The sequence below is a fragment of the Lynx canadensis genome, chromosome D1, assembly GCF_007474595.2.
Source record: "Lynx canadensis isolate LIC74 chromosome D1, mLynCan4.pri.v2, whole genome shotgun sequence".
NCBI lineage: Eukaryota > Metazoa > Chordata > Mammalia > Carnivora > Felidae > Lynx > Lynx canadensis.
In genome coordinates this window covers 109,332,140-109,356,438 of record NC_044312.2, presented here as the reverse complement: position 1 = coordinate 109,356,438, position 24,299 = coordinate 109,332,140, and the positions used below count along the sequence as shown (strand labels likewise).

Sequence of the window (24,299 nt, the reverse complement as noted above, 5' to 3'; positions counted from 1 at the left end):
CAATATTTGTCCTTTTGTGTCTGGTTTATTTCACTTAGCTTACCGTCTTCTGGGTTCATCAGTGTTATAGCAGGTGTCCACAGTTCCTTCCTCTTTAAGGTTGAGTACCATTCCATTACATGTGCATACCACATTTTGTTTATCCACCCATCTGTCCATGGACATTTCTGTTGTTTCCGCCTTTGGCTACTGTGCGTAACACTGCTGTGAACATGGGTTTTCAGGTACAGGTTCAAGTCCCTGCTTTCAATTCTTTGGTACATACACAGAAGTAGAATTTTGGATCATATCACACGGTTTTTTTAAACACTCTCAAGTAAAACGGTCTTTGTTTAATACAGTGAACCATTTTGCAGCACCACTGATTTTCCTTCCAAGAGTTTTTTACACCAGCGCCTCTCAGTGAAGAAAGCAATAGGTATGACAACACCAAGCCTTTGTTTGTTGGGTTTGGGTTGTGTTTTGTTTTAACAAGAGCAGTGAAAAGTCTTATGGAGCAAATCCTTGATGGGAATACCATCAGTTCAAACACTAAGACAGTTTCTCTAAGACAGACCATTTGAGTCCATATATGAAGAAAATGCTAAATATAGCTTGGCTGTTTATTTCTTTGTTTGTCAAAGCTGTTCGCAGCACAGCAAATTCTCTTGATTATCGCCATCCCTTACAAATCTTACATGTACTATATAGCATAGCATTTATAGGTGAAATCATGGACTCATCAGCCTAGACAAATACCTGGGTTTTTTTTCAGTTTGTTTGTTTGTTAAATGTTTATTTATTTTGAGAGAGAAAGCAGGGAGGGACAGAGAGAGAGAGGGAGAGAGAGAGAAAATCCCAAGCAGGCTTCACGCTCAGCACAGAGCCTGACACAGGGCTTGATCCCATGACCCTGGGACCATGACCTAAGCTGAAATCAAGAGTCAGATGCTCGACTGACTGAGCCACCCAGGTGCACCCAACATGGGGCTCCAACTCACAACCCGGAGATCAAGAGTTGCATGCTCTTCTGACTGGGCCAGCCAGGCACCCTTATTTTTCAATTTATTAACAAACAAACAAACAAACAAACAGCTTTTCAGCATCATGTGACATCATCGGTACATCAACTTTCATTTGGTATCATGTGCTAGTATTTCACTGACTAATTTCATGTGCTGGCATTAAGTTCTCTTTTCTAGGCAGTAAGTTCTGCTACCAAATAACTTGCTCTTTGAGCCTTTTTACTGTATGTGACCTTTAAAATAAAAGCCTTTACTGTTTGCTTTGAGATACTAATTGATAACAATGAGCTCATTTACTTGTCAAATGGCTGTAATTTGTGGTTAAGTTCTTCTCAATATTGCTGAAGCCATTCCTGCCTTTGTACATTGTAATTCTTTACTACTAACACTACCAGATTTGTCCATAGTCCTAAACTTCTCCTCTTTCATTTCATACCTCATGATAAAAAAATCACCACACTGGACCATTAGACATATTTGTAAAACACAAATGCTAATAAGATACACAATAGTAGGGCATAATAAGTCACTAAACAAGAAACTTGCAAAAATGTGAAATCAAGCTAAAATTCACTTCTAACCGCATAATTCACGTTTTATAGTGCGTACGTCAACAGTAAAGTGGCAGGGAAGCAACTGAGTCAGAGTGTGTAAAAATTATTTATTTAGAAGGAAGATGTCCTCTGATTTTCTTTTAATGTTTATTTATTTTTGAGACAGAGAGACACAGAGCATGAACGGGGGACGGTCAGAGAGAGAGGGAAACACAGAATCCGAATTAGGCTCCAGGCTCTGAGCTTTCAGCACAGAGCCCGACGCAGGGCTCGAGCTCATTGACGGTGAGATCATGACCTGAGCCAAAGTCGGTCACTTAACCGACTGAGCCACCCAGGCGCCCCTCCTCTGATTTTCTATCACACCAAAAAGCTTATCTGCTCCTGTAAGTCAGTCATCTGTGCATAAGGGGAGGTTGGGAGCAGTAATTCAGGAGGGCCAGGGCTAATGGCATCAGTCTTCACCTCTTCCTGTCCAGGCAACCCAGTGTTCACAAATGATCAACATTTCCTGAGCTCACCTTGAAAACTCAGGCAACATTCCTGGATGAACACAGTTCCACTGTGCGTTGCCAGATGGGGCTGAACGACCTCTAGTGGTTTCTCAGGCTGCTTAGAGTCTGTCCATCACAGGGCACATGAAGTTCAAAAATAATGCTGCCTTTTTTTTTTTTTTTTTTTTTTTTTATACACAACCCCTAGCTTAGAAACATCTCAGGGGCAGTTCTGTGGTTCTGCAAAACCCTAGTTGAAAACTTTGCCCTAAAAGGAAGGAAGGAAGGAAGGAAGGAAGGAAGGAAGGAAGGAAGGAAAAGGAAGAGAAAGGAAGGGAAAGAAAGAAAGGAAGGGAAGAAAGAAAGGAAGAGAAAGAAAGAAAGAAAGAAAGAAAGAAAGAAAGAAAGAAAAAGAAAGAAAAAGAAAAAAGAAAACTTTGCCCTAAAGTGTTGATCCTATCTGCTTTTTATATCCACATTCTAGTCCTTGGGAAGGGGGAAAATGGAGGTTTACATACCCAGCACAGGGCGGGATCCCACGATGACCTGGGATCGTGACCTGAGCCGAAACCGACTAACTACTCAGGTGCCCCTGCCCAACACTTTAAATCCAAGACTGGGAAGTTCTCACATTGTCTCTGCTCTCTTTAGCCACACCTAGATGCAAAGCTCACTGGGAAATGTACTGTCTAGTTGGGAGGCCATGTTCCCAGGAAGAAGAGGAGAATGGATTTGTGCTACAACTAGCAGTCCTACCACAAACTCTTTCCTTGTCTGCTGTTAGCAATAGATACTGAGCTCCTTGAGGCCAGGGACCATGTCTCTTTCATTACCGGGAACAGGGTTCCCAATGCCGCTGTGCACCTGGCTGTGCCCAAGCACTCAGGAAGCAGCTGTAGTCAAGAGTGATCCATGAGCTTCCAGAAGAGCTGCACCAGGCAGAATGAATTCAGTGTGTGTGAGAAGTAAGGGAGATGATTCACTTTCGGAAGTACCAACTAAAAGCTGTACTGTCTAATTAACAATAGGCTTGCAACCTATTGGAAATATGTACGACCCCCCACCACCACCACAATGGAGTGAGTCCCAAACCCTTAGACACTTCACTTCCTGGTTCTTCCTCTCTCCGTTTTGCGAGCTTGTTTTGGGGAACTTTGCAATGAGCATGCACCAAAGAATAGCAGGAGGAGGACTGAAAGTCTCTGCACCACCTCAGGGAATGTTTATTCGTTCCGATCAGATTACTCTTTGCCTTACATGGACATAGGCGCCCTCTGGGTAAGGCTGGAACCCCTGTAGTACTCAGCCAATGAGGAACCAGGGGAGGGACTTACATGCTAGGAGATAAATGGTCTGCTGTCGCTGCCCCCAATGTGCCTGTCCATCAGACATCCTCTCTTGCAAGAACGTTGATTAAAGCCTCACTTCATTGTGCTCCAAGTCTCCATGTCCCTCCTTTAATTGGGTCAGTGGGCTTGTTTCTCAGTGTACAGGAAAAGGTTTGCAGTGAATTTCATCAGGAAGACAGGACAGCATGGTGGTTAAGGGGAAAGACTTTGGAGTTAGCACTGACTTGAAATTCGTATTCACTGGGAATTCATATATACTGAGCCACAGCACCTTCCTCTGTAAAATGGAGAAAAAAAAATATCCATCATGTGGGATTATTGTGAGGATTAAAGTACATGAAGTAGGTGCTCAATAAATAATGGCTGATAGTTTTATTTTAGTAATAATGTAAGAGGGACGTTTCCATCACTGTTAAGGATGGAGAGAATAGTAATACCAACTAACATTTATTGTGCTTTAGTAACTTAACTTTTTGATCCTATGAAATAGGTTTTATTATCTCCATTTTACAGAAGAAGAAACTGAGGCATAGGAATATTAAGCAATTAGCCCAAGGTCACATACCTATTTACACTGGAGCTAAGCAGTTTGAACCCAGAGCCAACTGGTATCTAGGTAGGACTGCGAGCCACATGGCCTCTTAAAGTTCTTTCCACCAACAAGGCTAAAGCAACTGTTGGGGTGTATAGTGTCACCCCGGACTTCTTGGTCCAGCTTTGCCTTTGACCAAATGGGTCCCCTTAGGCCAATCCCTTCCCTTCCCTTTTCTTTCTCTTTTTCTTTTTTTTTTAAGTTTATTTCTTTATTTTGAGAGAGACAGTGTGCATGCATGCAAGTGAGGGAGGGGTGGGGGGAGGGGGAGAAAAAAATCCCAAGCAGGTTCTGTTCTGATAGTGTGGAGCCCAATGCAGGGCTCAAACTCACAAACTGTGAGATCATGATCCAAACCGAAATCAAGAGTCAGATGCTTAACCCACTGAACCACCCGAAGCCCCCCTTTTCTTTTTATTAATTTAATTTTTACAATCATGATAAGTATATTCTTTAATCTCTGTCATCTATTTAATGCATCACCCTACCCACCTCCCCTCTTGTAATCATCAGTTTTGTCCTCTATAGTTAAGAGTCTATTTCTTGGTTTGTCTCTCTCTCTCTTTTTTTCCTTTACTTGTTTGCTTTGTTTCTTAAATTCCACATATGAGTGAGATTATATATTTGTCTTTCTCTGAATGACTTGTTTTGTTTAGCACTCTCTTCTCTAGCTGTATCCATATTGTTGTGAAATAGCAAGACTTCATTCTTTTTTATATCTTTTTTATATAGTATCCCATTATATTTATACCACATATCCTTGTCCATTCACCTGTCAATGGACACTGGGTTGCTTCCATAGTTTGACTATTGTAAATAATGCTGCAATAAATACGGGGATGTAGGAATCCTTTTTAATTAATGCTTTTGTATTTTGGGGGTGAATACCCAGTACTGCAATTACTGGGTCATAGGGTAGTTCTATTTTTAATTTTTTGAGGAACTTCTTCCCATACTGCTTTCCATAGTGACTGTACCAGTGTGCATGCCCACCAAGAGTGCATGAGGGCTTCTTTTTCTCCACATCCTAACCAACACTGCTGGAAGCCGAGCTATCCCAGCCTGAGTGGCAAGGCCTGGGCTGTGGGCCGATTGGTGACTGCAGGGTGGCGCTCCGACAATGAAGCTTCTTGTACTCCTGCTTTTAGGTAATTCGGCCTTAAGACTACCTGGGGTACTGTCTATTGGGGAATCGCCCCCGGCAGGCCCCCTGGGAAAAGAACCATTAGGGAAGAAAGTAAGGTTCTGCAAGAAATTGTGCGGCCTTACATTTAGCCCTTGCCATCCCCTATGGAGACTCCTCTGCTTACAGGAAGGATAGCCTCATACCTTTGCCAGCAAAGAGGGCCTGTAGAGAAGAGACATATGGATTTGAAAGCCCCACTCTGGCAACTAAGGAGTGTATCTCTGGGCACAGGTGACTTCAACCCCTGGGCCCACCTAGCCCCCCAGAGGCATTCCAGATGGTGACTGAACCTAGTCGGTTCATTGGCTCCTAGGTGCATTGTCTCTCTGAGAATGTATGAGGCATGGGTTTCTAAGGCTTTTTCAGCCCCTTTCTGGCACCTCGGACGGAGGCAAACACATTGTTCTTCTGGCCTCATGTGGTTAGGAGGTCATGTCCCTGTAACTCTTCCACTTGAGGTGTTGAGAAATGGAGGGCCTTTCACGAGAACAGCAAAGCAAATACTTTGTAGATGATAGATAAACGCAGATGCATAATGGAATAATGTAAGAAATTAATCTATAATCAAAGGGTATGCGGGAAAGTTAGGAGAAAATCACCATGTTATTTCTTAAATGTTGTTTACACATAGGAACATTTTCAAAATTAGGTAATGTTAGAAAAACATAGATGACATATGCTCCAAGGAAATCACTAGCATATCTAATCCCACGTTTACTGCAATAAATCGGCCAGTAATGTTGTTGTCTGTGTCCATTTTTATCTTAGTTTTAGTTTTTTATTTTAGTTTTGTTTTATTTTCACCGACGCTGTTTCAACACACTGCTGTTGTCTGTGTCCATTTTTATCTTAGTTTTAGTTTTTTATTTTAGTTTTGTTTTATCTTCACCGACGCTGTTCTTCCTTCGGGAACCCCTGGACCTGCTGGTGCTGACTCCGGCACAACACGTGTTTCTTATTTTAGCCATTCTGACAGGTGTGAGGTGATATCTTATTCTAATAGGTATGAGGTTTTGACTTGCATTTCTCTGATGATGAGTGATGTTGAGCATCTTTTCATGTGTCTGTTGGCCATCTGTGTGTCTTCTCTGAAGCAATGTCTGTTCATGTCTTCTGCCCATTTTTTAGTTGATTGCTTGTTTTTTTGGGTGTTGAGCTGTCTCAGTTATTTCTATATTTTGGATACTAACCCTTTATTAGGTCTGTCATTTGCAAATATCTTCTCCCATTCGGTGGGTTGTCTTTTAGTTTTGTTGATTGTTTCCTCCGCTATGCAGAAATTTTTTATTCTGATGTATTCCCAATAGTTTATTTTTACTTTTATTTCCTTTGCCTCAGGAGACACATCTAGAAAAATGTTGCTATGGTTGAGGTCAAAGAAATTACTGCCTGTGCTCTCTTCAAGGATTTTTATGGTTTCAGTCCTCACATTTAGGTATTTAATTCATTTTGACTTTATTTTTGTGTATGTAGTTTCATTCTTTCACATGTTGCTGTGCCGAGGTCCAGCCCCAACACCATTGGTTGAAAAGACTGTATTTTCCCCATCATGTATTCATTCCTCATTGGTTGAAGATTAATTGACCTATAATTGTGGGTTTCTTTCTGAGTTTTCTATTCTATTCCATTTATTACGTGTCTAATTACATTTTAGAGTATTATGTGTTAACCATGCCAACATGAATGATCTAAAATGCATTTGAAGATTATACCTTTGTGTGGATTTCGTTTTCAACTTAATTATTTGTTTACTAAGAAATTAATCTTTGTTGGGAGCAGTTATAAAGTATGTATTTTTTAGCCAAAAATATGAGGCTTGATCATAAATGAAGTTTAGATAAGACGTATAATTAGCAAACTCTTTAGTGTACTCTGTAAAGTTACTCTTTACTGGTAAAGAGAGGAAGGGAGGGAGGGAGAGAGAATTATGTGCTATTTGAAAAAACAGAAGTACAAATATAGAAAATTGTACTTGATTTTACCCCTGGCACAGATTTTCCTCTTTCCAGTCCCTCTATTACTGTCTTAACAGTGAAATAGTAGCTAGAATGCAGGGTTTAAAAAAAAAAATTTTTTTTTTAATGTTTACTTATTTTTGACAGAGAGAGAGAGAGAGACAGAACATGAGCAGGGGAGAGGCAGAGAGAGAGGGAGATGCAGAATCCGAAGAAGGCTCCAGGCTCTGAGCTGTCAGCACAGAGCCCGGCATGGGACTCGAACTCATAACTGTGAGATCATGACCTGAGCTGAATTCAGACATTTAACCGACTGAGCCACCCAGGCGCCCCTGCAGGTTTTTATCATGAATGGAAGTTGTACTTTGCCAAATGCTTTTTCTGTATCTATTGAAATGATCATATGGTGTTTAATCCTTTCTCTTATTGATGTGACATATCACGTTGTTTTGTAAATATTGAATCACACTTGCATCCTGGGAATAAACCCCACTTGATTGTTGTGTACACTTTTTAAAAATATGTTGTTTGTCGGGTGCCTGGGTGGTTCAGTCGAGCATCTGACTTCGGTTCAGGTCATGATCTCACAGTTCATGACTTAGAGCCCTGCGATGGACTCTATGTTGACATCTAAGAGTCTAGAAACTCCTTCGGATTCTGTGTCTCCCTCTCTCTCTGCCTCTCCTCCACTAGCATTCTGTCTTCCTGTCTCTCTCAAAAAAAATAAATAAACATTTAGGGGCGCCTGGGTGGCGCAGTCGGTTGAGCGTCCGACTTCAGCCAGGTCACGATCTCGCGGTCCGTGAGTTCGAGCCCCGCGTCAGGCTCTGGGCTGATGGCTCAGAGCCTGGAGCCTGTTTCCAATTCTGTGTCTCCCTCTCTCTGCCCCTCCCCCGTTCATGCTCTGTCTCTCTCTGTCCCCAAAAGAAATAAACGTTGAAAAAAAAATTAAAAATAAATAAATAAATAAATAAACATTTAAAAAATATATTGTTGGATTTGGTTTGCTAATACTGTGTTGAAGATATTTGCATCTATACTCATCAGAGATATTGGCATCCTGTAGCTCTCTTTTGTGTGTGTGTGTGTGTGTGCTGTGTCTTTATCTGACTTTGGTGTCAGAATACCTCATGGAATGAATTCAGAAGTGTTCCTTCCTCTTCTATTTTTTGGAATAATTTGAGAAGAATAGGTATTAACTCTTCTTTAAATGTTTGGTAAAATTTGTCTGTGAAGCTGTCTGCTCCTGGACTTTTGTTTTGGGGGAGTTTTTATTATTATTATTATTATTATTATTATTATTCTGCTTCAATTTCATTGCTGGTAATTGATGTGTTCAAATTTTCTATTTCTTCCTGCTTTAGTTTAGGTAGGTTAACGTTTCTCGGAATTTATCCATTTCTTTTAAGTTGTCCAATTTGTTGACATGTAGGTTTCCATAATATTCTGTTACAATTGTTTGTATTTTTGTGGTGTTGGTTGTTATTTCTCCTTTTTCATTAATGATTTTGTTTATTTGGGTCCCCTCTTTTTCCCTTTCTCTCTCTCTATCTCTCTTTCTCTCTCTAGCTAGAAGTTTATCAATTGTGTTGATCTTTTCAAAGAACCAGTTCCTGGTTTCATTGATGTTCTATTGTTTTGTTTTGTTTTTAGCTTCTATATCATGTATTATTTCCTTCCTTTTGCTGGGTTTGGATTTTGTTTGTCCTTCTCTCCTAGCTCCTTTAGGTGTAAGGTTTGGTTACTTGAGATTTTTCTTGCTTCTTGAGGTAGACCTGTAGTGCTACCCTCTACACCCTCTTAGAAACACTTTCCCACTTAGAAACACTTTTGCTGCATCCCAAAGATTTTGGACCATTGTGTTTTCATTTCCATTTGTCTCCATGTATTATTTTTTAGTTTCTTTCTTTCTTTTTACTAATCTCTACACCTAACATGGGGCTCAAACTCACAACTCTGAGATCAAGAGTCATACGCTCTTTTGATTGAGCCAGCTAGGTGCCCCTGTATGTATTTTTGTTTCTTTTTTTTTATGTTTATTTATTTTGAAAGAAAGAGAGAATGAGCAGGGAAGGGGCAGAGAGACAGAGAGAGAATCTCACACAGACTGCACTGTCAGTGTAGAGACCAACCTGGGGCTCAAACTCATAAACCGTGAAATCATGATGTGAGCTGAAATCCAGAGTCAGATGCTCAACCAGCTGAGCCACCCAGGTGTCCCTTTTATTTATTTTTTATTTCTTGGCTGATACATTCATTGTTTATTAGCATGTTATTTATCTCTAGGTTATTTGTGGTCTTTCTAGATTTTTTTTTCCTGTAGTTGATTTCTAGTTTCACAGTTTGTGGTCAGAAAAGATACATGATATGACTTCAATTTTTTTTTGCATTTGTTGACACTTGTTTTGTGGCCTAATATGTGATCTATTCTCAAGGATGTTCCATGTGCACTTGAAAATAATGTCTATTCTGCTGTTTTATGATGGAATGTCCTAAATATGTCTGTAAAATTCATCTGATCTAGTGTGTCATTCAAAGCCATTGTTTCCTTGTTGATTTTCTGTTTGGATGATCTGTCCATCAATATAAGTGAGGTGTTAGGGAACCTGGGTGGCTCAGTCAGTTAAGTGTCCAACTTCAGCTCAGGTCATGATCTCGTGGTTTGTGGGTTTGAACCCCACAACGGGCTCTGTGCTGACTCCTCAGGGCCTGGAGTCTGCTTTGGATTCTGTGTCTCCATCTCTCTGCCTCTCCCCCACTCACACTCTGTATCTCTCTGTCTCTCTCTCTCAAAAGTAAATAAAACATTAAAAAGAATTTAAATATAAGTGGAGTGTTAAAGTGTCCTACTATTATTGTATTACTGTCAATTATTTCCTTTGTGTTTGTTATTAACTGTTTCTTTTCTTTATTTTTTAATGTTTATTTATCTTAGAGAGAAAGAGAGACAGACTGTGAGCAGGGGAGAGGCAGAGAGAGAGGGAGACACAGAAACCAAAACAGGTTCCAGGCCCTGAGCTGTCAAGCACTGAGCCTGACACAGGATTCAAACCCACCAGCCATGAGATCATGGCCTGAGCCAAAGTCAGAGGCTTAACCAACTGAGCCACCCAGGCGTCCCTGTTATTAACTGTTTTATGTATTTAGGTGCTTCCACTGGGTGCATAAATATTTACAGTTTTATATCCTTTTGTTGGATTGTCCTCTTTATTATTATATAGTGTTCTTCTTTGTCTCTTGTCACAGTCTTTGTTTTAAAATCTCTTTGGTCCAATGCAAGTATTATTACTCCAACTTTCTTTTGATATCCATTTGCATGATAAATGTTTCTCCATCCCTTCACTTCCTTTCTTTCTTTTTTTTAAAAGCTTCTATTTTTAAGTAATCTTTATACCCCATGTGGGGCTCAAATCCACAACTTCAAGATCAAGAGGTGCATCTTCAAGATCAAGCTCTTCCAACTGAGCTGCCCCTCCATCCCTTGCCTTCAATCTGCAAGCGTCTTTTGGGTGAAATGAGTCTCTTATAGGCAGCACATAGATAGGTCTTGTTTTTTTATCCACTGTCATCCTATGTCTTTTTTTTATAAATCACCCTATGTCTTTTGTTTGGAGCATTTAGTCCATTTACATTCCAAGTAATTATTGATAGATATGTATTTATTGCCATTTTGTTACTTGTTTTATGGTTGTTTCTATAGATTTTTTCTGATCCTTCCTGCTTTCTTTCATGGTTTGTTGACTTTCTTTAGTGATATATTTGGATTCCTTTCTCTTCATTCTTTGTATAACGACTACTGGTTTTTTGATTTGTGGTTACCTTTTGGTATATATCTTCTGCATATACCAGTCCATATTCAGTTGATTGTCACTTAAGTTTGAACCCATCCTTTACTCCTCTCCCCACCACATTTTAGGTATATAGTATCATATTTTACATCCCCCCCCTCATTTTTTTATGGATCCCTTGACTGATTTTTACAGAAATACTTATTTTCACTGCTTTTATGTTTGTTTGTGTTTTTTTGTAGGGCTGGTTTAGTGGTCATGAATTCCTTTAGTTTTCGTTTGTCTGAGAAACCCTTTATCTCTCCTTCTGTTCTAATTGATAGCTTTTCTGGATAGAGTATTCTTGGCTGAAGATTTTTCCCTTTCAGTACTTTGAATATATCATGCCACTCCCTTCTGGCCTGCAAAGTTTCTGCTGAAAAATCTACTGCTAGCCTGATGGGGTTTCCCTAGTGTGTAACTGTCTTCATGTCTTTTACTGCTTAAAAAATTTTTTTTCTTTATCACTACTTTCACCATTTTAATTACCATGTGTCTTGGTGTGGACCTCCTTGGTTGAATTTTGGGGTGATATCTGTGCCTCCTGGATCTGGCTATCTGTTTCCTTCCCCAGATTAGGGAAATTTTCAGCTATTCCTGCCCCCTTTTCTCTCTTCTTCTTATGAGATCCCTATAATGCAAATGTCATTACCCTTGATACCCTTGATGGAGTCACTAAGTTCCCTAAGACTATTCTCAATTTGCATAATTTTCCTTCCTCTCCTTTGCTCAGCTTGGCTACTTTCCTTGACTCTGCCATCCAGGTCACCAATTCATTCCTCTGCTTCATCTAGTCTGCTATTTATTCCATCAAGTGTATTTTTAATTTCATTTATTGTGTTCTTGATCTCTGATTGCTTCTTTTTTATCTCTGTGTTAAGGGTCTTACTGATGTCCTCCACTCTTTTCTCAAGTGCAGTAAGTATCTTTATGGTCATTACTTTAAATTCTCTATCAGGTATATTACTTATATCCTTTTTGTTTAGGTCTCTAGCTGTGATTTGGTCCTGTTCTTTCATTTGGAACACATTTCTCTGTGTCCTTGTTTTGTATAACTCTCTGTGTCTGTTTCTGTGTGTAAGGAAACTCTGCTACTTCTCTTGCCTTTAACAGTAATAGCCTTCCGAAGAAAAGGTCTGTAGTGCCCTGCAAGTGGAGTGTCCCATTCCCTAGGGCTTGGAGCTTCAGGGAGTAGGATCTCCTATGTGTGTTGTGTGTGCTCTGCTTATTGAGTCCTGGCCTCTTTTTCCCTCAGTTCAGTTGTCTGCACAGGTTCTCTTTGCCTATTATTCGTAGTGTTTGGTCTCCAGCAGGAGTGGGGCACGTTTTAACAAGGTGTGAAGTGGTCTGCTTGCAAAATGAAAAGTTCCCCTGCTGTGACTGGACCCAAGGTCCAAAAAAATGTGCAGGTAGGGAGATGAGGTATTGGTGGGGTTTGCACTGGTCTCCTGGGGGATGGGGCACACATCAGGAGCATTAAGGTCAGTGTATCTGGGAAGGGCAGATTCACCAAAGTGTGAGGGGGTGGGGCTTGGTATAAGCAATGTAGGTAGTGAGTGTTGGCTGCGCTGGTTCCCACAGGTGTCTGTTGTTTATGCCGAGGAGTTGGGAGAGGGAAATTACACCTGCCAGCCCCTTTGTTCCTGGAGGGGTCTCCCTGTGATCCCTGTGTCTCTGGGTCATGCTCTGAAGTGAGCAAATCACTCTCCCTCCCATCTGCCCCCCAACCACTGGTACTTTTTCAAGCTTCTGTATCTGCATGGACTGTTTGTCGTGCTGTCTCTTTAAGGGCAGGGACTCCACTTCCTAATGCCCTCCAGGTTCTCCCAGAGCAGAGCCTGCTGATTTTTAAAATTCCAGATTTGGGGTGTTTGGATGGCTCAGTTGGTTGAGCTTCTGATTCTTGATTTTGGCTCAGGTCATGATCCCAGGGTCATGGGACTGAGCCCTGCATCAGGCTCTGTACTGAGAGTGGAACCTACTTAGGATTCTCTCTCTCTCTCTCTCTCTCTCTCTCTCTCTCTCTCTCTCTCTCCTCCCTTCTGTGGCCATGCACTGAAGAAGAAGTTCTCAGACACCAGATTGAGCAGATGTGCAGGACTGCCTCTGTGAGAGAGCAGCAGCAGCTGGGGTCTGGGGTCTATGCATAGCCTTTATTTCATGTTTTCATTAGATATAAGTATCAAAGCATATCAAAGCATGGAAAGAGAACACAAAGGATCTTTAGACATAAACCAGACATGCACCTGCTGACTACATGAAGACATTCAGGGAGTGGGTGTAGTTTCAAGGAGTGTCAGGGAGTTACAACGGGTTTTGTATCTTAACTGTCCTCTGGGGGGATCAAGGGGCTCTGTATCTCATAATGTTATCACATTTGACAGCCTTGAGACATTGCGGATGTTTCAGTTATTGCCCCATTCACCCTCTAGGACTTACAATACATTCTAGAAATAACTCCACACTCTCCCTCTGCCCCTCTCCCCCACTGGTGTTCTCTCTCTCCCTCTCTAAAAACAAACAAACACCAAAACAAACAAACAAACACCCCAAAATTCCAGGCTTTTAGTCCCAATTGGTGTAAGAACTCATGAAATTTGGCACCTCTTGCTTTCAAGGACAAATATCATGGGGATTCATGCTCTCTGTTCATGGGCTCCCTGGTGTGAAAGTCTGTTTTCACCCTTCTCTGCACCACTGGTTGTTTCCCCACCATTGATGGCTATGGTCTGTTTCACTCTCAAATCGTGTCTTCATCCTTCCTAACTTCTTTGATGTGGCCTCTTCTCTACCTTTAGTTGTGAGTTTGTTCTGCCAGGCTTCAGCTTGTTTTCTGGGTTATTTACCCTGATGTGAGTGTTATTTAGTTGTACCTTTATCATGAGATGAGCCTAGGGACCTCCTATTCTGCCATCTTCCCAGCTGACCCTGCGGAAATAACCCCTTCCCTTTTCTTGACCTCAGTTTCCTCATTTTACAATGAAAAGACTAGACACAATGATCCTTGATTCTGAACTATAATGTTGAGGAGGAGGCATTTTGGAATTAGACCTGGGAAGGGGCTTGCTGGTGACATCATAAAGGGAGAATTCCGCGAGAAGACTCGGGCTTTCCTAGAAACCCCAGTGCCACAGCTTAGGTGGGAGGAACAATTCAGGAAGGAGTCTTTTGGCCCACATCTTGAGCTCTCCTCGTTCCAGAGGTCCCAGCATAGTCATGGATCAACACTCGTTGGCTAAAACAGCTCAAAATGAGGCAGACACCAATAATTTGGATGTGTTATCTCACCCCAACTCACCAACGCCACAGCACAGACCAGGCCATAGTGGAGTCCACCACCATCGTGGGTCTCATTACCATGGTGGGTCCCACCACTATGGTGAGTCCCACCACCCTAGTGGGTCCCACCACCATGGCGGGTCCCACCATCAAGGCATAATCCACCATCATCATGGGTCCTCCCATCACATGGGGCCCCACCACCATGGTGAGTCCCGCCACCAGAGTGAGTCCCACCATCATGATGGGTCCTCCCATCACAGTAGGTCCCACCATCACGACAAGTCCCGCCATCATGGCACATCCCAGCATTATGGCATATCCCACCATCATAGTGGATCTCACCACCTTGGTGAATATCCAGACTCTCATGACAATGCGTCCTCTCACGATTCTGGCAATTCCCACCACCATGGTGAGGCCCACCATCATGGTGGAGCCCACCACTCCACATCCCTTGCCCTGGCTCCTTCTCATGGCACTGTTCATGGTGATTACCACCATGGTAGCAGGAGACATCATGATAGGCCCCGCCACCGTGGTGATTCCTACCACCATGATGGGCAGTCTCACCACCATAGGGGGTCCCACCACCATGGTGGATCTCACCACCATGGCGAAGTTTCCCATCATAGTGGGCTCCATCACCAAGGTGAGCCTTACCACCGTAAGGATTCCAACCCCTATGGTGGCTCTCACCATCACAGTGAGGTCCATCAGCATGGTAAGCATCATCTTGAAGTCCACCACCACAGAGGGCCTCTTCATCATGGAGAGACCTATTCCCCCCATTCCTATGCGGGGTCCCACCAAGATCGCATACCTCGCTCCGGCAGACACCACAGTGAGCACCACCACGGCCGCCATAGCAAACGCCACCGTGGCCACCACGCAGAGCGCCACCATGGTGAGCACCACCACAAGGAGCATCACCATGGCAAGCACCACCATGCTGTAGGTCGTCATGATCATCTCCCTGGTGATCACCGCTATGGGGAGCACCATCATGGTAGCTCCCAAGTCTTTGGCCCACACAGGTCTCACAGTGTGGCCAGATCGTCTTTCCATTCTAGCGTAATAGCCCTCCGCCCCAGCATGGCACAAATACAGCACTCAGCCTCCAGCTTGAGACGTTCCCTCAGTGTAGTGTACTCATGTGCATCCCAGATATCCAACAAAGTCCATCCTCAGGATTCCTCCTCTACAACTTCCTTGGAAACCTGGTCCGAAGAAGATGAGCAATTTCAGAAGCGTAAAAGTGAGTCGCTGTTCCCCGCAGCCCCAACTCCCACTGCCTGGCCCAGATTTCAGGCCTGACTCGGGCCCTGCACTGACCTTCGGCAGATCATGAGGCATGACTCTAACCTGCACGCATATTCCATTGGCTATCCGCTCACCTGGCTGTCCATCATCCATCTTTTGTTCCTTGAACGATGCACCTCTTTAGGCCCTCTGCTACTTGTTCATCCAGTCATTGCCTTGCGTATGTACACTCACTGATTGAACATTTCTTCTTGTCTCGTACGGGTGCCTGGCCTGCCTGGGCCCTGGAAGCACAGAGAAAAAAAATCCTGCCCTCAAGGGGCTCCAAGACTGGGGGTGGTCACTTAGACAACCAATCCTAGACTAGCCCACCATATCAGGGCAGTTACCACTGTGGATTCTATTTGTCCACATTTGCCCCCACTCAACCATGAGCATCTTGACAGAGATTGGGAACCGCTGTCTGAATGAGGGCCTTGAGGGCAGGAGGGACCTTAGCTATTAATTCACAGTCCCCCAAGCTTGGCCTCTAATGGTTCAGTAAACAGAGCAACAGCCTCACAAACAAGCAGAGAGGGGCAGGTGCCTAACTGGATAGCAGTAGGGAAGGCAGCTAAAAGGAGGGGATGTTCCAGCAGGATCTCAGAGGGAGAGGGAGAGTTTACCCAGACGATGGGTTAGGGACGAGAATGGGGTTTCCCGTGCTTAAGTTGCCATGTGGGTAGAGAAAGGCCTGGAGGTGTAGAAGCACGAGCCTGCAAGATGCGCCTGAGTAGACCACAAATCCCAAACAGGCCGGCATCTGCCACGGAAGGGGTCAGGACGGTGGCCGCAGGACCAGCACAGGACTAGTCTACGGGCGCTTCAGTGAGTGAATGGTAGTCAAGCAGGCAGGCATGAAGACGAACCCCAAGTCAGTCTGGGAGTATGCCTCCTCCTCCAACACAGACTTGACTTTCTGTCCCCCTTATAGCCGCCAGAACTCAGCGGGCCCACAAGAAGCTGCACACCGTGGATCTCTTCTACAGGCTGTGGGAAAAATTAAGCCACCTCACTCAGCGCCTCCGGGGAATGCTTAGGAACCTGACTGAGTCCTTACCCTTTGAAGCCTTCATCTTCCTCGTCGTCAGCCTCAACACTATCATGCTTGTGGCCCAGACTTTTGCCGAAGTCGAGGTCCGGGGTGGTAAGAGTTGGGGAATCCCCTTTCACATGGAGCCGGCCATAGATCTTGTTCCAGGCCTCCTGTGGGCCTAATCTAGTGTCAGGCGGTTTATGTAACTTAGCTCATTTGATTCTGACCCGTGGGAAGTCGACAACATTGCCCAGTATTCAAGATGAGCCTCAGAGATTTTGCTGAGGTCAACCAGTCAGCCACAGACAGGCCCGCAAAACTGGAGGACGTGCTGTTCGTGATACAGACACCAGGTGGCGCGCCAACCCTAAACACGCCGCTTTGCGGGACAGCTGGTGGAACCCAGGTCGCCCAGAAGGGCCCGGAGACCCTGGAATGCTGTGGAAGGGTGAGGGTGGAAAACTGGGGAAGGTGGGCCCTAGGACTCCTGGTAGCAAGGTGAAAGAAAGGCCTGCCACAGCACACATTAACTAAAGAGAGAATAAAAGTGGCTGTATTCTTATCCTTACCGTGTGAAATGAATGTAATATTCACAAAAATGCTACGAGACAGACCGGTATCGTCACCGGACCAAGGTGGGTCTGCTGCTTGGTGAGTTACAGGCAGACTACACCAGGTTGAGTTAACTCACAAGGTCATCTTTATCTGTAGAAATAAGGACATCAAGGGGGATACTTTCTTTTCTTTTCTTTTTTTAACATTTATTCCTTTTTTGAGAGACAGAGAGAGAGAGAGACAGCGTGAGCGGGGGAAGGACATAGAGAGAGGGAGGCACAGAATCTGAAGCAGGCTCCAGGCTCTGAGCTGTCAGCACAGAGCCCGATGCGGGGCTCAAACCCCCCAACCACCGTGAGATCCTGACCTGAGCCACCCAGGAGGCCCCAAGGGAAATACTTTCTAAAGCTGTGATTCCCCTAACAAGGGAAAGCAGACTCCTTTTACTGGGGCTGGGGATGAATATTCAGAGGAGGATTTTAACATTATAATGAGGCTGAGAGGAACTTTCTGGCAACTCTCGGATTCTGTGCCGGCAGTCTTTCTCAAATGTTTCTTTTTTCAGTTCCAGCAGTTCCTTCCTTAGTCTCTAAAAGGTAAGACTGACTGACAGGTAGAAGCTTCTAGAAGTTTCCTGAATTCAGGAGATCAGTCCTGAGTTCAGGGGGTCAGGCCAGGGACGGTGTTATCACTGCTTTACAGACAAGAAAACTGAGGCACAGAGCAGTGAAGACACATGGCCATCAGGGCAGAGCCGGGTGCTCCCTGCAGGGCTGTGTGAGGTTCCAGAGGGGAGGAGGGGAGAGGGGCTAAGTGAGCCGCTTGTGTCCGTGCAGAGTGGTACTTCATGGCCTTGGACTCCATTTTCCTCTGCATCTACGTAGTGGAAGCTGTGCTCAAGATCATTGCTCTAGGCCTCAAGTACTTTTCTGACTCCTGGAACATTCTGGGTGAGTGAGGATGGTGTGTGTGTCTGTGTGTGTGTGTGTGTGTGTGTGTGTGTGTGTGTGTGTGGAGGGAGCCACGGGACTGCTAGAGGAGGCTGAGGACGAAAGCGGACTGGCGGAGGGCGTTGGTGTCGGGAGGACAGGGGGTCTGGGAGTCAGGTGCCTGGGCAGGAGTCAGTGACACCCAGCCCCCCCGCTGTGCCCTCAGACTTCTTCATCATGATCATGGCTATGCTGGACTTCATGCTCTTGCAGTTCAACTCCTTCTCCTTCGTCTACCACCAAAGCGTCTTCCGGATCTTCAAGGTCTTCAAGAGCCTGCGGGCCCTGAGGGCCATCCGGGTCCTGCGGAGGCTCAGGTCAGCTGGGCCACGGTTGCCCACCCCGGTGTGGGGACTCCGCAGGAGATGGGGACACAGGCCCGGGCAACCGGCGTGTCTCCTGTGACCTGTTCAAGGGATGGGGGATGAAGAGACTACAGGCTCCAGCCCACTTCTGATAAGCCTCCTGCCACCTGCTCAGATCAGTCATTTTCCAGAGAGGGCTGGACTGTCCCAAGCCGCGGGCAAAACGGGGACCTCCTGCCCGCACTTGCAGTCTCCGGCTGCCGGGCACAGATCCCCACCCCTGCTCCTTCGTTCGGCCTCGCTCTCAACTTCTGCCCACAGCTTCTTGACCAGCCTCCAGGAAGTGACCGGGACTCTGGTCCGGTCCTTGCCGTCCGTCACCGCTATCCTTATCCTCATGTTTACCTGCCTCTGTATCCTGTGCTGTGGGGGCTGGGGTGGGAGCCTGAGGTGCTGCGGTGGAAGGGTTTGTAGCGGTGGGGGGGGGGGGGGACGGGACCCTGTGAGCCTGGTTTGGCCCTGAACAGCCAGTCCTCTTCTCTGTGGTGCTCCGGGCTCTGTTCCGTCAATCTGACCCCAAGCGCTTTCAGAACATCTTCACCACCGTCTTCACTCTCTTCACCATGCTCACCCTGGACGACTGGTCCCTCATCTACCTGGACAGCCGGGCCCAGGGTGGGACAGGCCCCAGGCTGGGTGGAGGGCAGGGGCTTGGCTGGGAGGGCAGACCCCGAGGGCTCCGTTACCCCGTATGCGAAGTGGGGCTTCTGATGCTGGCAGGGGTGTAGGGAGGGCCGTCAAGGAACTCACGGCTCGAACGACGCCCTCTCTCCCAGGCGCCTGGTACATCATCCCTATTCTCATGATTTACATCATCATCCAATACTTCATCTTCCTCAAGTAAGGACTCCACCCCTACTTTGCTCCCCAGCTTCACCCCCAATCCCCACCTAACCCGGGGCACCCCTGCCCAGCCTCTCCAGCCATCTCCCCTTGGTGGTGCCACAACGAACCCGGAGGAGGGTTGCAGGGCCTCTCCTACAGCCTCCTCCTTGAGAGTACCCACCCCCACTCCCCACCCCCACCATCCCCAGCCTGGTGATCGCCGTCCTGGTGGATAACTTCCAGATGGCTCTGCTCAAAGGCCTGGAGAAAATAAAGCAGGAGGTACTGAGTGCGGTGGGGCAGGTGGGCCAGTGAGGGAAGCCAGAAGGGGTGGGCACAGAGGCTGGAGGGAAGGGTGGAGGGTGTTCCAGAAAAAGGCAGACAGGGGGCTCTGGCAGGACAAAAGCCTTTTCTTCCCAGAGGGCAGCCCGGATCCATGAGAATCTACTGGATGACTCACTGACCGAACTCCGAAAATCAGGTGCTGGCCCTCCTTCCACGGTCAGACACAGAATTCCGGTCTCAGTGGCAGAGTTTGAGAATCTGAGACTCGGGAGAACTTACAGAGCTTAGACCTTTGGTCCAAAGAGCTCTAAGGCGATCCTCTAAAAGCCAATTAAGCGGATAGTCAATTCTTGAAAGCCCCCTTTATGAAATGACTAATTAGCCAGATTATGATTTGCCAAACAGTCATTTCTTCTAATAACTTATAAAGGTTATAGCGGTTGGTTTTACATGGGATGGTTTTGACTGCCTACGCACTTGTCCAGACCCACTCAAAGTGGATTGAGAGTAAAAATTGAAGTTTCCTGTACATGTTCATTTTTACAAAGCCGATTTCCTGAACGATTGACGTTGAGACAGTTGATGTGCTTCCTGCTTAAAGATCTTCAGAACTTTAGAATCTGAGCTCCAAGAATCCCACTCTTAGGCTCATCAACACTAGAGGACTAAGGATCCCCAGGGGTCACCTGGTCCCTCACCTGCCCCCTCCATCAGGGTTAGACGCTCAGGGCAAAAATGCTTAAGGAGAAAGAGGAATTAATTGGCTCAAATTACTTAGCAAATTCAGGGTGTGGGGGTTTTCAGGAATGGCTGGATCCAGGACTCGAATGCTGGTCAGGAGTTGGTCTCCTTCTACCTCTCTGCTCTGTAGTCCTCTGTGTGGTTTTGTGCTTAGGGTGGTTCTTCCCTTGTGTTAGGAAAATGGCCACCTGCCACTCTAGCCCCAAATCCTTGCAAATTAGCATCCCTAGCATGCCCAGCAGAGAGGTCCTCTTCTTCCAACTGTTCCAACAAGGACCCAGAAATGAGGCTTCTTTTCTTTGATCATCTGACGATTTTGGAACCAATCGCTATAGCCAAAAGAATTGTTCTGATTGGTCAGGTCTGGGTCACATGTCCCTCGAGGTCGGGGGACAGGGTCAACCCCTGCTGGATGGTGTGGACCCAAAAGGCGCAGGAGTGGTTCCTCAGGAAAACCGGGGGACTTTTTCCAGAAGGAGAGACAAACGGACAAACAAAACTGATACCCACTCTGCATGGAGAAGCCATCTCTTTGGGGCCATCATGGACAAAAACTCCTTTAGCCCCATTTGATTTTTTGTTTCTTAATGTTAATTTTTTGAGAGAGAGAGAGAGAGAGAGAGAGAGAGCGAGTGAGGGGAGGGGCAGAGAGAAAGGGAGACACAGAATCCGAAGCAGGCTCCAGGCTCTGAGCTGTCAGCACAGAGCCCGACACAGGGCCTGAACTCACTAACCGTGAGATCATGACCAAGTTAGACGCTTAACCGACTGAGCCACCCAGGCGCCCCATCCTTTAGCCCCATTTGAATATCTCTGTGACACACAAGGTTCCTTCTACCTCCTCTCGATCCAGGCATCTCCTTGACGTTCCCCTTTTTTACATCCAGAGCCTGAAGAGGTGGTGAGTGAACATACCAAACAGAAGCAGCTCATTGAGAAGAAATTTGGGACCATGACTGAGAAGTAAGGAGGCGCAAAGGGAGGGGCGGCCATGGTCTGGCAGGGAAAGGGACATCGCCCACCTCTCTGGAAGGGGAGGTGGAGCGCCAAGGCTCAGGTAGAGCCCACGGGTGGAGGTGGAGACCACAAGTGACCTCTGCTCACCCAGAGCCATCTTGTGTCGCCAAGAGAATCCCACGAGCGGTGCCTAGAGGGCCATGAGAGCTCCTCGAGGCTGAGGACAAGCGCAGGGCATCGGAGAGGTCCCAGAGAAACAGCGATCCTGCTCATCTGTTTACTCAAGGAGCATCCCTGACCCTTGCTCTGGGTCAGGCCCTGCGAGGGTTCCAGGGACCCAAAGATGACACGGACTAGGCCCGCCCACGACAACCCTATTGCTAAGGACCTGTGCTGGGCCATGGAGAGCAGTGGTCGGTTAGGTGGAGGGATGAGAAGGATGGGTCAAGGAGCGGCTTGGGAGAAGACCTGGGAGGCAGATGGTCAACACCCCATTCTCGTCGAATCAATTGGCCAATTGGTCCAGGACGGCTGGGGACTTGTGGCTGTGCTCCTGGCTGGGGGACCTCGGCACAGACTCCCGCTTCCTGGCTCCCCGGAGAACCTTCTCTCTGAAAGCTGGGCCCCCCTCTACCTCAGCCAGTCTGGCTCTAAGCCAGCCGACAGGGCAGCCTGACTCCTGGAAGCCTCCAGCCTCTCCTCACCCACCATCAGAGCTCAAGCCCCAACAGGCCCTCTGTGATCAAGCCTTTGCCAGCCTCCCTCGTTGCCTTACGGCCACTCCCACCCCGGCACATCTGGGCCTTTGCCCACACTGTCCTCTCTAACTGGAGTGTCCTCTGGCTGCCAGTGCCAGGCTCAAGTGACCAAGATTTGGGAGAGCTGAGTTCCAATCCGGCTCGCTTCACCTCCCGGCCCTCCCGGCCCCTCCCCCCACGTTCCAGCCACTTGGCCCCTGGCACGGCGGACCCTTGGCACCTCTGTAACACTTTCCTTGGGGGTTTCTTGGCCTCCAGACTCTTCCCCACTGGTCCACCTCCACTACGAGTGCTCTCTGTTTGTGTTTGTGTTGTTGTCGTTCATTTGTTTTCCTCTTCCCTTTCTTAGTGGTCTGTGTTAAAAGTAGTTTGGGCTTTTCCTTCATCGTCAGCATTTAAGACCCTACAAGACGCTTGCCTCCTTCAGGCATCCACTCTCTACAGCCTCCTTCCCTGAGGCCTGCCCTGGCCCCCAGCGTAACCCTGTTCTTCTGGAGTAGGGGACCAGGAACCTTACCTAAGCCTGGCAAACCCTCATGTGTCTTTCTTTAAATTTTTTTTTTCAACGTTTATTTATTTTTGGGACAGAGAGAGACAGAGCATGAACGGGGGAGGGGCAGAGAGAGAGGGAGACACAGAATCGGAAACAGGCTCCAGGCTCCGAGCCATCAGCCCAGAGCCCGACGCGGGGCTCGAACTCACGGACCGTGAGATCGTGACCTGGCTGAAGTCGGACGCTTAACCGACTGCGCCACCCAGGCGCCCCCCTCATGTGTCTTTCAAACTCAGCTCCATGGCACTTCCTCTGGAGGCCTTTTCTGATCCCCGGTACTGGATGGGGTTTTCCTCCTCGGGCACCCTCAGCACCCTGTGTTTGCACTTATCCCGAGTGTAAGCGCTCAGTTTGCTTTCCTGGCTCTGCTACAGGCCGAGCTTCTTAAGGGCAAGGAGGGTTTCTTGTTCACCTCTGTGTCCTCAGAGCACCTGGCAGTGTTCATTTATTTCAGTGTCATTTGGTGGATGGATTTATAAAAAAGGCAGGTGATGAGGGGGTTGATGGGTGGGTGGTCGGCTGGATGAATGGTTGGGGAGGGGGGTGGTGAGGTGGATGACTGCACGACACGGCGAAGGGGTGGGTGGCTGGGTCCAGGGACGAGCCGGTAGATGGGGGCGCGGGTGAGCAACTACAAGGTTGGGGTGGTCGGATGAGTGAGTGGATGGCTGGGTAGGTGGGGGCATGAATGGGCCGATGGGTGAGTGGGTGCCTAGAGAGGTATGGGGTAGTTGGAGGGGCAAGCAGACAGGTGGGTGGAGGGAGGGAGGGATAATCGGGAGGGTTAGCGTCCTCCGTGGCACAGGCACGCGCGGGGCTTTTTACTCGTGGAAGAGAAGCACCACGAAAGGCCACGCTCAGAAGAGCCCTGAGGGCGGGCTGGTGGGTGTCAAGCATGAGGAGCTGGAGTGGGGGGAGGGCTCTGGCAGCCCAAAGGGCCCTGCCAGGCAGGTCAACTCGGCCTCTCCTCTGCCCCCCTCCCGCCCCCAGGCAGCGAGAGCTCCTGTTCCGCTTCCGGCAACTGGTGGCCGGGGTGGAACATCATCAACAGAAATTCCGCTCCCAGGCATCCGTCCTGGACGAGATCGTGGACACAGCGTTTGAGGTGAACAGGGCAGGACCAGAGGAGAGGGGCCGGCATGGGAGGACCCCAGAAGGCCAGGCACGGGAGGCTCGGCCCCAGACGTGCCCCTAAGGGTCACAGGGGCAGGCGAGAGGACAGAGGCCAGTAATGGCTCAGTCGGCCTCCCATCCTACCCCTGCAGACTGGAGAAGAGGACTTCAGGAAGTGACCCCTCGATGGAGAGAGACATGGGATGAAAGCCTTTGGCCTCTGGCAAGCTGCCCACCAGGGTGGGCCAGGACAAGTTCCTACATCTGCTGGAGTGGTTGTCGGGCCCACAGGGCTGGGCCCTAACAGAGTTTTAAAACCCCAAGCGGCTCTGTGTCCTCCCTGGGTAAGCCAAGGCACAGGGCAGGGGAACTGTGTGCACTGGCGGGTGTACATGTGTGTGTGTGTGAGTGTTGTGTGTGACAGGCGCTGTTCTTGGTCCCCTCCAGCCCCCCACCCCCACCCCCCAGGGCCTGCATCCTGGCTTGGGCCCACAGTGCATTAGCAGCAGCCAGAGAGGTGACTCGGAAAGGGGGCCGGGCTCGGTGCTGGAGGGGTGAGTGGGCAGTCACCTTGCTTCGG

At 47.2% G+C, this 24,299-nt stretch overlaps 1 protein-coding gene across 1 annotated transcript; it reads left to right on the top strand.

The window, feature by feature from the left end:
* Positions 1 to 14,177: 14,177 nt before the first annotated feature.
* Positions 14,178 to 23,898, top strand: CATSPER1 (cation channel sperm associated 1). Its single transcript, XM_030331059.1, has 12 exons — positions 14,178 to 15,498; positions 16,477 to 16,689; positions 17,970 to 18,083; positions 18,289 to 18,439; positions 18,749 to 18,840; positions 18,959 to 19,102; positions 19,264 to 19,327; positions 19,522 to 19,594; positions 19,733 to 19,793; positions 21,226 to 21,301; positions 23,597 to 23,711; positions 23,872 to 23,898. Exons 1-12 carry the CDS (start codon positions 14,178 to 14,180, stop codon positions 23,896 to 23,898), a joined length of 2,451 nt encoding a protein of 816 aa, XP_030186919.1.
* Positions 23,899 to 24,299: the final 401 nt, after the last annotated feature.